At 40.6% G+C, this 18,211-nt stretch overlaps 1 protein-coding gene across 1 annotated transcript in view; it reads left to right on the forward strand.

The window, feature by feature from the left end:
- The window catches only part of LOC141156780 (calcium-activated chloride channel regulator 1-like), a 67,454-nt gene extending 49,831 nt beyond the window's left edge, over positions 1-17,623 (forward strand). The window contains exons 12-15 of the mRNA XM_073643158.1: positions 1,420-1,690; positions 5,481-5,645; positions 11,557-11,787; positions 13,851-17,623. Of these exons, the coding sequence (XP_073499259.1) occupies positions 1,420-1,690; positions 5,481-5,645; positions 11,557-11,787; positions 13,851-14,182 (999 nt within the window). The 3' untranslated portion in view covers positions 14,183-17,623. The remainder of the gene's footprint in view (positions 1-1,419; positions 1,691-5,480; positions 5,646-11,556; positions 11,788-13,850) is intronic.
- Positions 17,624-18,211: the final 588 nt, after the last annotated feature.

An 18,211-nucleotide genomic window follows, 5' to 3' on the forward strand; every position in this document is an offset into this window, starting at 1 on the left:
ATTTAAGATCCATGGGATTGTAACCTACCTCCCTGGACGTGGCCGCAGGAGGAAAATTGCTCACAAATCAAAGAGATGGATAATACGAATGGTAACAAAAGAGCCCAGGAAAACTTCTAAAGAGATTAAAAGTGAACTTCAAGTTCAAGGAACATCAGTGTCAGATCGCACCATCCGTTGTTGTTTGATCCAAAGTGGACTTCATGGGAGACGACCAAGGAGAACACCATTGTTGAAAAAAAATCACAAAAAAGCCAGACTGGAATTTGTCAAACTACATGTTGACAAGCCACAAAGCTTCTAGGAAAATGTCCTATGGACAGATGAGACAAAAATGGAAGTTTTTGGCAAGGCAAATCAGCTCTATGTTCACAGATGGAAAAATGAAGCATATCAAGAAAACAACACTGTCCCTACTGTGAAACATGGAGGAGGCTCTGTTATGTTCTGGGGCTGCTTTGCTGCATCTGGCACAGGGTGTCTTGAATCTGTGTAGGGTACAATGAAATCTCAAGACTATCAAGAGATTCTAGAGAGAAATGTGCTGCCCAGTGTCAGAAAGCTTTGTCTGAGTCGCAGGTCATGGGTCTTGCAACAGGATAATGACCCAAAACACACAGCTGAAAACACCCGAGAATTGCTAAGAGGAAAACATTGGATTATTCTGAAGTGGCCTTCTATGAGCCCTGACCTAAATCCTATTGAGAATCTTTGGAAAGAGCTGAAACATGCCGTCTGGAAAAGGCAACCTTCAAACACAAGACAACTGGAGCTCATGAGGAGTGGGCCAAAATACCTGTCGAGAGGTGCAGAAGTCTCATTGACCATTACAGGAATCGTTTGATTGCAGTGATTGCCTCAAAAGGTTGTTCAACAAAATATTAAGTTAAGAAGAGTACCATCATTTCTGTCCAGGCTTATTTCATGAGTTTCATTTTTTTGGAAATCCTGTGGAAGCAGGGTGGAAAAGCAATGTCTGACTTTCATTTGTTCATTTTCATAGATTTTTAATAATAAAAATGTATTATTACTTGTCAGATTCAAGTTATTTCTGTGACAATTGTGGGTTTTACTTTCATTAAACGAGGGGTACCAACAATTTTGACCACATGTGTATATTGTCCTCCATGCAACTGTTGCTTCTGCCTGTGTGCTACAGAGAAAGAGTAGCAGAAATCAATCTCTCGTATAGCATATCATCATAGCAGATACTTACTCCCCCAGCCACTAGCTCAGAGACAACTGAAAATGAGAGAGGGGGAAATTGGTGAAAATAAAGGATATAACTCATATAAAGGCCAAAAATAGTGTTATTCCTTGAAAAAGGGATTTTAATATCTATCTATCTATTGTCAAAATGTGTAAGGTTTCCCTTGTACTTAGCTAAAAATCTAACAAACTCTATATATTTCATTTTAGAAAGGAGATTGGGAATACAATCTATGTAATAGTTATACAGCAGACCAAGTTCTTGGTTTGACCGTAAATTCCAGAGCAGCCAATCCGAATGTTCCCCCAATCATCGCTGAAACATACATGAATGCTGACACAGGCAGTTTCCCTTCTCCAATGATTGTGTACGCAACGGTCACCCAGGGACTTGCTCCAGTCCTACATGCAAAAGTTACTGCATATATTGAGCCGCAGAACGGAAAAGTGATTACGCTGCCACTTTTGGACAATGGTGCAGGTTAGTATTTGTGACAGAGTTATAACATGTTCATGCATGTGGAATTGGCTTGGAAAATCATATCAATAAGGTAAATGATTGCAACATTATCCTTATACATAAAGTAGTATTACATAATCATGGTGGTACAGCCATCAGATCCAACCCGTAATCAGAAAATCTCTATAGTATACAGTATATTTGCACATTCTGATATCATTCAGCCGCTCAACAAACAATTTTTACATGTTAGAAATTTGTGTGCTGAAGGTGCTTACCAAAGTACAGGCAGGAAACCCACAAAATAAAATTTATATACAAGGGTCAGTCAATAAGTAATGCCTCCTATTTTTTTTCTCCTTAAATAATGTAGTTCTGTTAAATATTTGAATTTGGCACAATTCCTCAAACCTTCTTCTCCAATCCACATTGCAACTTCCTGCACCAGCAGGTGGCAGGACTGTATCCGTTTGCAAAATGGCTGACATCGATGTTCGTATTAGACAATTCTTGCATGCAGAAGGTGAAACGCCCATTCGAATTCATGAGAGACTGAAAAATGTGTATGGTGATGCAACAGTGGATGTCAGTACTGTTAGACGATGGGTTCGTCGCTGTAACACAGCTGAAGGGCCATCACCGTTGGCTGGCAAAATGCGGAGTGGCAGGCCAGTAACCGCCGTGACCCCAAGCAACATTCAGCGAGTCAATGACAGCATTCGTGGTGACCGCCGGGTGACTGCAGATGAATTGTGTGGCATTATCTGCCTCAGTAAAGGCAGTGTGATGAAAATTATTGGACAACTGGGATACAGAAAAGTTTGTGCACGGTGGGTCCCAAGAATGCTTTTTACCATGCTGGAATACATGCCCTTGTTAAACGGTGGACCAAGACTGTGGAAATGGATGGAGATTATATTGAAAAGTGACAAATTAATCGCTAATGTTGTGGTTTTCAACCTATGTAATTGCATTTGAATTTCTTGCCAATTAAAATGAGAAAAAAAAATAGGAGGCATTACTTATTGACTGACCCTTTTATATATATTTGCAGTAAATATAGTTTAGTGATGACACCATATTGCACCAAAATCTAAACAAATCTGGTTTTCCATATCCACGAGCTACAGGCAGCTTTTTATTGCTGTGAAGGGAAATATATTTTTGTACCGGTTAGCCAGTAGATAGAAAAATATTTAGATTTGAGAGTCCTCAGTGGTTGATACCTTTTAATGGCTAACTGAAAAGATGGTAACAGGTTGCAAGCTTTCGAGACTACTCAGATCTCTTCATCAGGCTAGTATAACACAAAATCGACAATATTTTAATCATCTAGACGGGGTCTGAGCAACAGCTGAAGACGTTCCATGAACACTTTAATCAATTTCATCCCACCATCAACCTAACACTCAACTACTCCTGTACTGAAATTAACTTTTTGGACACCATCATCAAGCTACAGAACAATGAAATGGAGACATCCTTGTACCGGAAGCCAATCGACTGTCCAACATATGTTAAATGGGACAGTTTCCATCCGAAACACATAAACTCTACTGTCTACAGCCAAGCCATCAGATACAATCGGATATGGTCCAACCCTATGGCTAGAGACAAACACCTTGGTGGCCTCAGAAAGACCTTTTTGAATCAGGGCTACCATCCAAGGACAATTGAGAACCAGATTACAAGAGCCACCAGAATATCAAAGAATCATCTCCTACATTACAAGACTAAACAAGAAAGCAACCGGGTGCCTCTAGTAGTCACCTACAATCCAAATCTGGAGGCGCTATGGAGAGCTGCATGGAAACTACAACCTTTACTACAAAAAGATGCCCGATTACAATCCATATTTCCAGACCCCTTACTTCTGTGTTTCAGGAAACCCCCAAATCTAAGAAGCAGCATTGTCAGAAGCTCCCTGTCATCTCCACCGCCTACAGGAACCTTTCCTTGCAACCACAAAACATGTAAAACCTGTCCATTTATAATGACCACAGACAAGATAAAGATCCCCAACTCACATGAGGAATACAAGATCCCAGGTACTTTCAGCTGCATCACATCTAATGTAGTGCACTTAATTATATGCACCAAATGTCCATCAGGGGGTCTGTATGTAGGGGAGACAGGGCAATAACTTAGGACAAGGATGACTCATCATCGCCACACAATAAAAGAAGAAAAAATAGATCTACCTGTGGCCAAGCATTTTTGTTTACCTGATCACAACATCACTGGCGTGAAATTATTGGTATTAAAAGGTAACTTCAAATCTCAGAGAGACAGAAGAGTCTCGGAATATAAACTAATGGTGACCTTTGACACCTTCAGAGCCGGAATGACTGTGTCGCATGGATTTATGTCATTCTACATCAACTAAGGAATGTGCTCCTCAGAGCTTTGAGGTCATCATAACAGTCCTTATCTATGAACCAATCCAGTATTTACAGCCAGAACTGTTTATCTTTCTCCCACAGTAATAGCTCTGCTTTACATCACCTCTCTCATCTATTGCATTATTTCTGTGTCCTAATGTGTATAAATATGTGACTCTTCAGATTTTGTGTTATATTAGCCTGATGAAGCCTGAGTAGCCTTGAAAGCTTGCAACTTGTTACCATCTTTTCAGTTAGCCATTAAAAGGTATTAACCACTGAGGACTCTCAAAGTATTATTGCTGTGAAAATTAAGCCTATTGTGTTCTAAAGAAAAGTCTTTGCTCCACCTGCTGGTAAGTAGTGGTATTGCAGTCTTTATTCCTAAAGACTGCTACAGGAGGTAAATTAACTTTATTCCTCCTGGCCGCCTCGGACTTTCGGTCATAGAGGTGTGTCCAGCGCAGCTGTAGTCTGCCATCAAGTCTGTGTGAGCCCGCATCAAAGGCAGGGACACGGCCGATGACTTAAATAAACATCACCAGTCGTGAAGGGGTTAAAGGCTATGGACAACTTTGACATGGAAAGAATAATTTTTACATATGTTAGTGATTACATTTAGTTATTATTCTTAGCTTATATACAGCCTTTATATTTGGCAGTGTTATACAGATATTATCATCTCTGTCCCCATTGGGGCTCACAATATAAATTCCCTATCAGTATGTCTTTAGAGTGTGAGAGGAAACTGGAGAAACCGGAGGAAACCCACACAAATAAGAGAACATACAAACTCCTTGCAGATGTTGTCTTTGGTGGGATTTGAACCCAGGACCCCGGCGCTGCAAAGCAACAGTGTTAACCACTCAGCCACTGTTTAGTTCTCATAATAAAAATAAAAGTTTCATTCTGCAGTCTTCATTCCTTTATTCATTTTCAGACTTGTTTGGAGCCTGATACAAGTCTAATTTTTTTTTCTTGTGGAAATATCTCTACAAATAATACAGGCTGGTTGTGAGCTCCGTGTGCATCCAGGGTGCTGATGTCATCACTTAATGTATCAGCAAAGCTCCAATGCTGTACTTTCCTCTCCATGTGCTTTCCTCCGTATATAGTTTGTCTTCTCTGCTGTCCATAAAACTTTAGATCCTTTCCCACTCTCCACTGCAGATCTGTGTCCAACCCCTTTCCTTTTGCTGTCTCTAATGCACACTAGATAGATGTCAGCTGAATTACTATCTCTTTCGACTCCCCCAATCAGGAATGCTTGGCTCGGCTGAAAGCAAATGAACAACAAAAGGCGTGTGAAGGTGCACATAGTTTTTAATTTGTGCAATTACATGTCTTTGTAAAATTGATATTAAGCTCTGCAATTAAAAGAGTGTTAAAGTGTTGTATTTTGTTTAAATAAACTTTTGCTTTTTTTGAAGGTGCCGATATTATCAAGAATGATGGAATATATTCCAGATTCTTCACAGACTTTAATGGAAATGGCAGGCACAACTTGAAAGTACGTGTAGAAAGTCAGGAAAAAGACAGCAAAGCCACCATACCAAAAAGTCGGGCGTTGTACCTTCCTGGTTATGTTGAGAATGGTAAGATGTAAATGCCAATATTCTGATATCAGTTTAATAGTCATGCACTTGAATTTAATATTTTGTTGAAAGAACCTATTTTTACTGTCTGGGAGTTAACAATTGATGACCTTAGCGGCTGTATGGGTACCTCAACTGTAGTATACCCTCTACACTAGCAAGACGCAAGACTCTCTTAGTGTACTAATCATATAAAGTTATTAAATACAGGAATGGAGACATAAGGTAGTTATTGTATAATATAACTACACATACGCACACATATACATACATATCTATATATTTCTATAGATATCTATATATTTATATAGATATGTGTGCGTATGTGTATAGGCAGCATCACTCATGTCTATAGGCTGTGTATGTAGACTGTAGATTGAAGCTCAGCCCCATTCACTTATATGGAAATTAACAGCAAATTTAGATGAAGCTCTTGGACAAGTCTTGCATTATGTCTGGAAAAATACATACTCTTTTAGGTAGCCTATACATTAAATGTCTATTCTGTATCATCAATCATATTTTTCCTTTTGTTAGTGAAGTCAAATGACTCCTGTAACATCCACTATATGGAAAAAGCTACTGAGATGCCACTCTTATCACTGAATTCAGGATTTTCATTCAATGCCATTGCCACAGGTGTATAACATCCCTCGCCATTCAGTCTTTCTTTACTAGCGTTCATAAGAGTGGGTTGTTCCAAAGAGCTCACTGATATCACGGTGGTCCTATAGGAGCCACCAGAGTAACAAGTCCATTCATGGTATTTCTTCCCTACTAAATATTCCCCCATCACCTGTGAGTGATATTATTGAAAAGTGGAAATAAGTTTAACCACAGCAACTCAATCACGAAGTGGAGACCATCTTAAATTACAGAGCGGGTTACAGAGTGCTGAGGAGCATGGTTCAATGCTCTGCTGACTCCATAACTGCAGAGTCCAAACCTCTTTTGACAATAACATCAGCACAAAACCTGTGCTCCCTCCGGGAGCTTCATGGTATGGGTTTCCATGGTGGGGCAGATGCATGCAAGCTTTACATCACCAAGGACAATGTCAAGCATCGGATGGAGTGGTGTAAAGCGCCCATCACTGGTTTTGCGAATGCCAGGAGAACGTTACCTGCCTGATTGCATTTGTAAGTCATGTACCAGTGGTGTTCTTCAGGACACTGCAGAGTTACGGACGAAGAAAACGGACTCTTACACAGTTCATTCTCAAGAAAAACTATTTTAAGCAGACAATGGCTAACATTCATAACATTCAACTTACATTTGTCAAACGGCAGGAACCTCTGTGCTATACAGCATGGCACTCCAGAGATCTGTATTTACTCTTTTCTCCACAAATTTGCCTTTTGGCTTGCCTGTCTAAACCGGCCCGCTATTACCGGCTTCCACCCTGAGAACTAGGTTAATTGTATGAGTGCAAAGTAGAGAGTAGCCTGCGGCACAGCACTGGAGTTTACAAACTTAACAACGTTTTCCTATATTTTCCCAAACCAAATCTCCCTCTCCCTCCCCGTAATGTCAAGTGAACTTGGAGGAATAGTCCGTCCTCAATTGCATAGAAAATACCCCAAAAATTACTGTGACGGCTGTTTAGCCTTGAGTGAAGTCTATCGCAGTAAAATAACTGTCCAATCATATAATGCTCTGCAGAAACTTTCTCCTGATACAGAATGAAGTTCAAGTTTTGGCCCGGAGTCTGTTTTGTGCCGCGTTGGCACCTGAGAGTGGAATTGGATTTTTAGCGATTAAACAAATAGAAAACGTGGCAGCAGATCCTTAACCCCTTAACCCTCGAGGGTGGTTTGCAAGTTAATGACCAGGCCAATTTTTACAATTCTGACCACTGTCACTTTATGAGGCAATTACTCTAGAACGCTTCAACGGATCCCCCTGATTCTGAGATTGTTTTTTCGTGACATACTGTACTTCATGATTGTGGTAAAAATTTCTTCGATATCACTTGCGTTTATTTGTGAAAAAAATGGAAATTTGGCAAAAATTTTGAAAATTTTGCAATTTTCAAAATTTGAATTTTTATGCCCTTAAATTAGAGAGATAGGTCACACAAAAGAGTTAATAAATAACATTTCCCACATGTCTACTTTACATCAGCACAATTTTGGAACCCAAATTTTTTTTTGTTAGGGAGCTATAAGGGTTAAAAGTTGACCAGCGATTTCTCATTTTTCCAACAAAATTTACAAAACCATTTTTTAGGGACCACATCATATTTGAAGTCACTTTGAGAGGTCTTTATGATAGAAAATACCCAAAAGTGACACCATTCTAAAAACTGCACCCCTCAAGGTGCTCAAAACCACATTCAATAAGTTTATTAACTCTTCAGGTGCTTCACAGGAATTTTTGGAATGTGGAAGAAAAAAATGAACATTTAATCTTTTTCACAAAAATGTTACTTTAGACCCAATTTTTTTTATTTTCACAGGGGTAACAAGAAAAAATGGACCCCAAAATGTGTTGTGCAATCTCCCCTTGGCACGCAGATACCCCATATGTGGGGAAAAAACACTGTTTGGGCGCACGGCAGGGCTCGGAAGGGAAGGAGCGCCATTTGACTTTTTGATTGTAAAATTTGCTTGAATAATTAGCGGACGCCATGTTGCGTTTGGAGAGCCCCTGTGTGCCCAAACATTGTAGCTCCCCCACAAGTGACCCCATTTTGGAAACTAGACCCCACAAGGCACCTATCTAGATGCATAGTGAGCACTTGGAACCCCCAGGTGCTTCACAAATTGATTCGTAAAAATGAAAGTGTTTTTTTTTTCACTTTTTGATTTTTACGAATCAATTTGTGAAGCACCTAGGGGTTCTAAGTGCTCACTATGCATCTAGATAGGTGCCTTGGGGGGGTCTAGTTTCCAAAATGGGGTCACTTGTGGGGGAGCTCCAATGTTTGGGCACACAGGGACTCTCCAAATGCAACATGGTGTCCGCTAACAAATTGAATGGAAAATCGGCTCAATTTGTAAGCGGACACCATGTTGCGTTTGGAGAGCCCCTGTATGCCCAAACATTGGAGCTCCCCCACAAGTGACCCCATTTTGGAAACTAAACCCCCCAAGGCACCTATATAGATGCATAGTGAGCACTTGGAACCCCCAGGTGCTTCACAAATGGATTCGTAAAAATGAAAAAGTGAAAAAAAAAAACACTTTTTCATTTTTATGAATCAATTTGTGAAGCGCCTGGGGGTTCCAAGTGCTCACTATGCATCTAGATAGGTGCCTTGGGGGGTCTAGTTTCCAAAATGGGGTCACTTGTGGGGGAGCTCCAATGTTTGGGCACACAGGGGCTCTCCAAACGCAACATGGTGTCCGCTAACAATTTGAGCCGACAATTTGTTAGCGGACACCATGTTGCATTTGGAGAGTCCTTGTGTGCCCAAACATTGGAGCTCCCCCACAAGTGACCCCATTTTGGAAACTATACCCCTCAAGGATTTTATTAAGGTGTATAGTGAACATTTTGAACCCAGAGGTACGACAAAGAATTTGATAAAATTAGGTCATCATATTGAATAAGTTGTCATTAGTCTTGAGCGCAAGTGCTCGCTACTTGAGTTTGCATCGGGTACTCAGGTATGCACCATGTACTGCGTGTGCTCGAGTGACATGCTCGAGTCCCCGCCTGGATGTTTCACGGTTATTAGACACCCAAAAAAAAACATGCGGGGATCGCTCGTGCATGGCAGGCTATCCCCGCAAAGTTTTTTGGGCCGTGAAGCATACAACCCTAACCCCAACCCTAACCGTAACACAACCCTAACACAACCCTAACCGTAGCACAACCCTAACCTGAGAGTTTATTTTTTACGCCGTTCCTCATGCGGTATAAGTGATTAGACGACCTTATTCTTCAGGTCGGTGAGACTACAGCGATACCAGAATCATATGGGGTTTTTATGACTGACAGCTGTCACACACTAAAAGTCGCATTTTTTGTAAAATCTAGTTTTTGCATCGCCATATTTTGAGAGCTATAATTTTTCCAGACTTTGGCAGACAGTCATTTGACGGCTTTTTTTTTGCGGGATGAGTTGACGTTGTTATTGGTGCCATTTTCAGGCACGTGACATTTTTTGATCGCTTTCTATTCCGATTTTTGGGAGGCAGAATAAACAAAACCCAACAATTCAGGAATTGTTTTTTTTTATTCTGTTCCGCGTGTGGTAAAATTGATAAGGCAGCTTTATTCTTCGGGTCAGTACGTTTACAGCGGTACCACATTTATATTGTATTTCTATGTTTTGCACTTTTACATAATAAAAGCAATTTTATAGAAAAAAATATTTTTTAGCATAGCTTTATTCTGAGAGCTATAACTTTTTTATTTTTCGGCTGATGGAGCTGTATGGCGGCTTGTTTTTTGCGGGACGAGATGACGTTTTCAGCGGTACCATTTTTATTTATTTGTCTTTTTGATCGCGTGTTATTCCATTTTTTTTTGGCGGTATGGTGATAAAGCATTGCTTTTTGCTTCGTTTTTTATTTTTATTTTTTACCGTGTTCACTGAAGGAGTTAAATAATGGGACAGTTTTATAGGTCAGGTTGCGCCGGACGCGGCGATACCAAATATGTGTACTTTTATTGTTTTTTTTTTTGTTTTTTTTATAATAATATTTATTGATGGGTACATTATTTTATTTTATTTATATTTTTACAATTTTTTTTTTTATTTTTTTTTTCACTTTCTGATAGTTTTTATACTTTATTACTTTGTCCCACTGTGGGACTTTCACTTTTTTTTCTCTGATCGCCTGCATGGCACAGGAATGCAGCACCATCCCTGTGTCATGCAGGCTGTCAGCGCTGGACAGGGAGAAGATTGTTTGGAGATGCACTGCGCATGTCCAAAAAATCTTCCTGCTGTCTGGTGACCCGGATGTTGTCATGACGACATCGGGTCGTCATGGCAACATCCTGGAAGCCACGGCAGTCAGCGCTGGAAGCCGGAAGAGGAGGTGAGTATCTGCGATCACCTCCCCTTGCCACCGCAATGCTGCGATCGACTTCGATCGCAGCATCGCGGGGGTTAATGTGCTGGGAGCGGTGCAGGACCGCTCCCTGCACATAGTACCGGGTGTCAGCTGTGACAATCAGCTGACACCCGGCGGCGATCGTGCCCGCACAGCCTGTGTGCGCGCGCGATCGCCATGACGTACTAATACGGGTCTGGCTCTTAAGTCCCAGGGCACAGACGCGTATTAGTACGTCAAATGTTGTTAAGAGGTTAAAGGGGTTTTTCCATGAACTAAAGTTAATTTTAATCGATAGATCTTGGAATAGTAATAATTTCCACAATTGGATGTGTTTAAATAAAATGTTCCTGTGCTGAGATAATCTTATAAATGTGCCCCTGCTGTGTACTGTGTTATGGCTGTGTCTGACTGTGCAGGAAAATGGTCTGATCATACCACATCTCCTGGGCATCGGAGGAAGAAAAAGAGTATACAGACCTTACAACACGGGATCACAGCTGATTCTTTCTGGACACGAAGCCCTGACCTCAGTTCCATGCAACACTTTTTGGATTAACTAGAAAAACTTGTGAGCCCTGTCATCTCCTCCAACATCAATGTCTTCAGAATACATTGGCAAAAAATCCCACCGACATTCCAAAATCTTGAGGAACACCTTCCCAGAAGAGTGGAAGCTTTTATAACTGAAAAAGGACTGACTCCATATTAATGCTTATGGATTTAATATTCAGCATTAGGGGTAATATGTAGGGACCCCAATACTTTTGTCCATATGGTGTATATATCTAGTACATCATTGCTTACCCACTTGCCACTATGCCATATGATGTTTATGCTAGTGATGTTCTATTACCTTCTGTCACCTTTACCTGATTTCTCTTTCTTTTTTTTCTTCACAGGTATATTGGTCACTAACCCTCCAAAACCAAAAATTACTGTTGAGGATCTGAATTTGGGAAATTTTAGCCGTACTGCTGCAGGAGGTGCTTTTGTAGTGTCAAATGTACCATCGGGCCCCTTACCAGATGTCTTTAAGCCTAGTAGAATCACCGATTTGTCGGCAGAGTTTAAGGGCCAAATAGTTGTGTTGTCCTGGACAGCCACTGGTGATGATGAAGATAAAGGGAATGGTATGTGTTATTTGTCATTTATGAAAATGCATTATTTTCATGTTTTATGTGATGTGAATATGTTACTATTTTATCTGGCTGGTACAATATTACTCTATGGAAGAGTAAGGCTATGTTCACACCATGTTTTTTTCAGCGTTTTTTGATGCAGATTTTTATGCAAATTTTCAGCTGCCTTTTGCAGTACCAGCAAAGTCTATGAGAAACCGGAATTCTCTGTTCACACACCATGTTTTTTTTTGTTCAAGATTTTGTGCCTCGCACGTTTTTTTGGAAAATAGAGCAAGTCACTTCTTTCAGCGTATTTTCAGAGTTTTTTCACTCATAGGAAGTAATGGGCGGTGAAAAAAACGCTGAGAAACGCATATCAGCGTTTTTTCAGTGTTTTTGATACCAAAATAGAATGAGATTCTTTTTTTTCGCAGAACTTTATGTACATGCATAAAAAGAGACAGGACAGTGAAAAAAGGCTGAAAAAACGCATAAAAAGAGCACCAAAACTGCAAGAAAAATTGTGAACAAAATTCCCTTGAAGATCAGGTTTTGCAGCAGATTTGTGATGCAAAAAAACCATGATGTGTGAACATAGCCTAAGTCTCAAGCAGAAGCACATTTTAGTTCCAAATATCCTAAACATTACATTCTGACCATCACACATGATAAATTAGCTCTGATAATCCCTCAGTAAGATTTTCCTTCAGCTGTCATCAAATGCTCATGTTTGATTTGCACACTTAAGGCCCCGTCACACTTAGCGACGCTGCAACGATCCCGACAACGATACGACCTGTCAGGGATCGTTGCTGCGTCGCTATGTGGTCGCTGGTGAGCTGTCAAACAGGCAGGCTCACCAGCGATCAGGGGATCAGCGACATCGTGGAAAGAATCTTTCCACGATGTCCTGCTCCTGGTTACCAGCCTGCTGAAGCAGGAGCAGGCTGGTAACCATGATAAACAGCGCACCTAGTAACCCGCTGTTTATCATGGTTACCACTCTGCTACGTGAGCGGGAGGTTACCGCTCACTTTAGCAGGCTAGTAACCATGATAAACAACGGGTTACTAAGTGCACGTGCGCCCCTAGTAACCCGCTGTTTATCATGGTTACCAGCCTGATCGCTGCTCCCGCTGGTCACACACAGCAATGTGTGCTGACCAGCGGGAGGGCAACGACCAAAAAAAGGTCCAGGACATTCTGCAGCAATCAGCGACCTCACAGCAGGGGCCTGATCGCTGCAAAGTGTCACACATAGCGACATCGCTGGTGAGGTCGCTGTTAGGTCACCAAAACCGTGACACAGCAGCGATCTCGCTATGTGAGACGGGGGCTTTACAGTAACTTGTCAAATAGCTGCTCTTCCTGATTGTTGTCAATGTTCAGTGAAAAACTACAACCCCCGCCTCACTGAGAGCAGCAGCAAGAGAAGCTAGATAGCATGTAACTGTAAGGGTGAAAATCACATATGAGTGGTCATGCGGTGACCACTGCAACCGGCTAACAGAGCTGCATCCTGACCGTGAGAATGTTATGCATTGCTTCAATTTGATATGTTGCAGTGCTTAATTTTATAATTAATGCCCAGAAACATCATCAGTATGTGAATGCATCACCAGAACCATGATCAGTACATAGATGCCTCACCAGAACCACCATTAGTACAAGAATACAGCAACAGACCATCATCATCAGCACATGAATACAGCACCAGAACCACCATCAGTACAGTTCAGTCATTTGTTTTCACATATATGTTTCATGAATAGAACTCAGGCCCATTATAGTCTGTTGGTATATTCATTAGTTCTTTTTTTTTTTTTCTTTTGTGGACTGATTATGTGATTTATTACTACCTGTGTGTTGCGGCTGGCATGATATATAATGTAATGATGGCGCTCCTATTTTCAGGACTGGTCTGGTAAACAGACTAGGGAAGTAAAAAATAATTTACAATAATGAACTTGGATAATTAGTAATTACATGAAATTAAGTCTATGAAAAGCTGTGTTACAGAAATTATATAGTTTCTGCAGTTTTTGATGGTTTGTATTTTTTTTCATTTTTAGCCACCAGTTATGATTTACGAATGAGCCTAAACAGCATGACGCTCGTGGATGCCTTTGAAAATGGCACAGCCGTCAATATTTCCAGTCTTACGCCATCACCATCCGGTTTAAGGGAAGAATTTCATTTCACTCATCATAATACTACTATTAAAAATGGCACCATATTTTATTTCGCCTTGGTTGCTATAGACAAGGCAGATCAAAAATCAGAGCCGTCTAATGTGGCAAGGGCAGCCCTGTTCTTACCAAGAAACTCAGCCAACAGCGTTTTAAGAACAGGAAACACGCTGATTTTGACTCTTTTGATGACAGTAGTTGCTTTCCATCTCTGAAGCACAAGTTGAATGTAAGAAAACGTTGGACTGAAGCGGACTATATACACGTTATTGGACACATACATATACTTTTCAATCGGTGTCAACACTGGTTAGAAAAGAGAGCCAGTGCCGTGCAATAACCTTTCCCTGTGGGCTTGTATAAGGCTTATACTGTTATTTTAGAACTCTTAGACAACATAACAGTGTCTTCTTAGCAGTTTCTTATACACAAAATAATTATTGACCTAAAACGCAAAACTGTCGAGGAGGACGATGGTGCAGTGGCACGCAACGCTCCACTGACCTTAGTATTTCTGGAATATATGTCCCTTTATAGTGTACGTGAATGAATGAGCCAGTTGTACTTTCCTTCTTCCATACTGACGTTTAAACACATTTTGTTGCCAAAAATTACCATACCATTTTTCTCTTTAACAAAATTATGTAATTTTTACTTATGCCTGCCCACGTTAGTCCTGGTGGACTAGAGGGCTGACAGTAGAAACCTACCAGTAGAGAGGAGAGAATCATCATCATTCTCTTTTATGTTCATTCCCAGCTGATAGGAAGCATGTAATAGCAGAGATTGATTGCTTTTTTGTTTTTGGCTTTTATTTGCTCTAGTCAAGTGTCTTTAGTACTGGAAAAATAATAGGTCGATAAACCTTATATAGCAGTAGTATACTCAATAACATCTCTATTTCTGAGCTGCACTTGACATATCAGTTATTATATTACTTATTAATATATAGACCCATGTAAAATATGCCAAAAAAAAAGCCAAAGACAGCTGTTGATATAGAAAATCTAAGGTCTCGTGCACAAAAGCAGAGTTGTGTGCATGGAGGCTTTATGGAAGCATCTGGGGTCCCTGCAGATCTCGGCACAGCTGTATTGCAGCACTGTACATGACTACGTGTTATCTTAAAGTGAGCCACCAAAAATGGAGGTATCTATAGCTATTTGCAAATTGCTTCAATTTTTTTTAATAGTCCTGCTGGGCGAGTGGAATGACAACTGATGATATTTAGGAGAGCACCGTCCTAGTGCCGGAAGCACAACCATTTTAATAGGAACTATTTAAAGCATGAGCTTGTCAATCTCCAGAAAATGGGGATGTACGTTCACTAATTTATTTATCAAACTTAGTTTTTTTATTTTTTTTTATTTAAATCTCTATTTCTAGAGTAGTGATCCACTGGATAATCTGCTGTGTATCTGCTAGATATACAGTTGTTAAATGATGTATACTGGTTCATGACACTGTACAAGGAGCACTGGAAGTCAGTATTCATGTCACACATAAATGGAAATATTAGGGTACTGTGCAAACCATTGATGTAAAATTGTAGGATTATTCAGATTAGAACAGAGATATTAAGGGAAAAGTCTTCATTATAAGATTGTTTGCTTAGATGCCATAGACTGTAAATGGAGCAGCAGAGTGCCGCTGTATGCAAACTGCTCCAAGCCATAGTGATGGGAAGAATAGGTGTCCTCCAGTCTGCCGATCATTGGTAGTGCCAGTTATCAGACCACCTTGTTGTAGTATTTACCACCTATCCAGTGAGTATGGATAGGATAAATAAATATTAGTGAATACATGTGCCGGATCCTTGTCCATCGGCCAGGTCAGTAGTCCATCTCCGCTGGACGGGAGCCCAGGTTACCGCCTCTTACCTGCCGCCAGCCACAACTCCTCTTTTGATTAGCCAGCCTGGCACAATATCTTGTGTGCATCATGCCACAGCAATAACGTCACGCCACAGCAATAACATCACGCCTGGATGGCTAATCAAATGAGGACTTGTGGCTGGTGGCACGTAAGAAGTTGTTCCCCGGGCACCTGTCCAGTTGCCACAAAGTACTGACCAGGGTCTTGCGAATTTATTTGCTCATCTCATCATGGTAATAAATGCTTTAGGCTGAAATACTCTTTTATAAAGTTATCTTTAAAAATAGTAGAATCATAGAATCATAGAATGGTAGAGTTGGAAGGGACCTCCTGGGTCATCTGGTCCAACCCCCTGCTCAAAGCAGGATTCACTAGATCATCTCAGACAGATGTCTGTCCAGCCTCTGTTTGAAGACGTCCATTGAAGGGGAACTCACCACCTCTCGTGGCAGCCTGTTCCACTCATTAATCACCCTAACTGTCAAAAAGTTTTTTCTAATATCTAATCTGTGTCTCCTCCCATTTAGTTTCATCCCATTGCTTCTAGTCTTTCCTTGTGCAAATGAGAATAAAGATGATCCTTCTACAATGTGACAGCCCTTGACATATTTGTAGACAGCTATTAAGTCTCCTCTCAGTCTTCTTTTTTGCAAGCTAAACATTCCCAAATCCTGCAACCGTTTCTCATAGGACATGGTTTGCAGACCAGTCACCATTCTGGTCGCTCTTCTCTGAACTTGCTCCAGTTTGTCTATGTCTTTTTTAAAATGTGGTGCCCAAAACTGTACACACTATTCCAGATGAGGTCTGACCAAAGAGGAGTAAAGACCGATAATGACTTCACGTGATCTAGACTGTATGCTTCTGTTAATACATCCCAGAATTGTATTTGCCTTTTTTGCTGCTGCATCACACTGTTGACTCATGTTCAGTCTATGATCTATTAGTATACCTAAGTCTTTTTCACATGTACTGTTGCTTAGCTCTATTCCTCCCATTCTGTATATGCTTTTTTCATTTTTATTGCCCAGATGTAGTACTTTGCATTTTTCCCTGTTAAAAACCATTCTGTTGGTTGCTGCCCACTGCTCCAGTTTATTTAGGTCTTTTTGAATCCTCTCTCTCTCTTCTCTAGTATTAGCTATCCCTCCTAGCTTTGTGTCATCTGCAAATTTAATCAGTTTACCCTCAATTCCTTCATTAAAGGTAATCTGTCAGTAGGGATTTGATATGTAATCTGAGAGCAGAATTAAGTAGGCACAGAAACCCTAATTTCAGCAAGTTGTCACTTACTGGACTGCTTGTTGTTTCAAGAAAATTACTGCTTTAACAGTGGGAGATTATCAATAGAGGACTAGTTGTCCCATGCCATGTAGTCCTCCTGCTCTATGTAACCCCACTCCCACCACTGATTTGGCAGCTTTCTGCCTATGCACAGTATAAATAGAAAACTGCCAATCAGAGGTGTGGGCGAGGTTATACAGCACTACTACATCTGTGAAAACAGGGATTTTATCAAAACTGCAACAAGCAGTCCAGTAAGTGATACATTGCTGGAATCAGAGTATCTGTCCCTATATCATGCTGCTCTGATATTACATATCAAAAACAGTTTATAGTAAAGGCAGATTCCTTTTAAATAGACGCGCTACTCAGAAAAGATGGGAAAGGGAAGCAAACAACATATGTATATTTTTATTACAAAGATTTATATTTTTCGGAAGTGGTGGCAGCTTTAAAATCTGTAAAGTACCTGAAATAAATGTGAATGAAACCTTAAAGTTGCTGATTCTCTAATTTAATTGTTTTCCACAGCCCGGAAATGATAAATTTGTTAATTTTTACATTTTTAAATCAGTTGGAAATTGAAGCAGTAATATCATTGTGGATGTGACCATTTATTAGCATCCAGGACAACAACGGAACAATTCATAATCTCAATCACCGTATATCGGTGTTTGTCAGCCAAAACAAGACGTGAATCCAAAATATGGAGGAGTTGCAAATCTTTCCATTAGTTTTCTGTTTATGACGCTCTCTTGGTTTTTGGCTTACAAACACTGATGCAAAATACTTCCTTGTGAAAGTGGCCTAGTGGTAATACCCAGGGCTGCCACTAGGAATTTTAGGGCTCCATACATGCAAAATTTTTGGGCCCCCCTGAGACTCCACCCCAGGTTCCCCCCCGCTCCGCCTCCATCCCTCAAACCTTCCACAGTCCCACCACCAACAGTTCCCATTGAACACCAGATCACACACATAGCCATCAGCTTTTGTTTTGGCCAAAAGATTTCTTAAGCCCCTACCAGGACAAAGTAGACTCTTCTGGCCGGGCCCTACTCTACTCTAACCTATTAAACATTTCTTAT

Source organism: Phyllobates terribilis, unplaced genomic scaffold (genome assembly GCF_046119375.1).
Source record: "Phyllobates terribilis strain yellow unplaced genomic scaffold, ASM4611937v1 Scaffold_8__6_contigs__length_399053987, whole genome shotgun sequence".
NCBI classification, from domain to species: Eukaryota; Metazoa; Chordata; class Amphibia; order Anura; family Dendrobatidae; genus Phyllobates; species Phyllobates terribilis.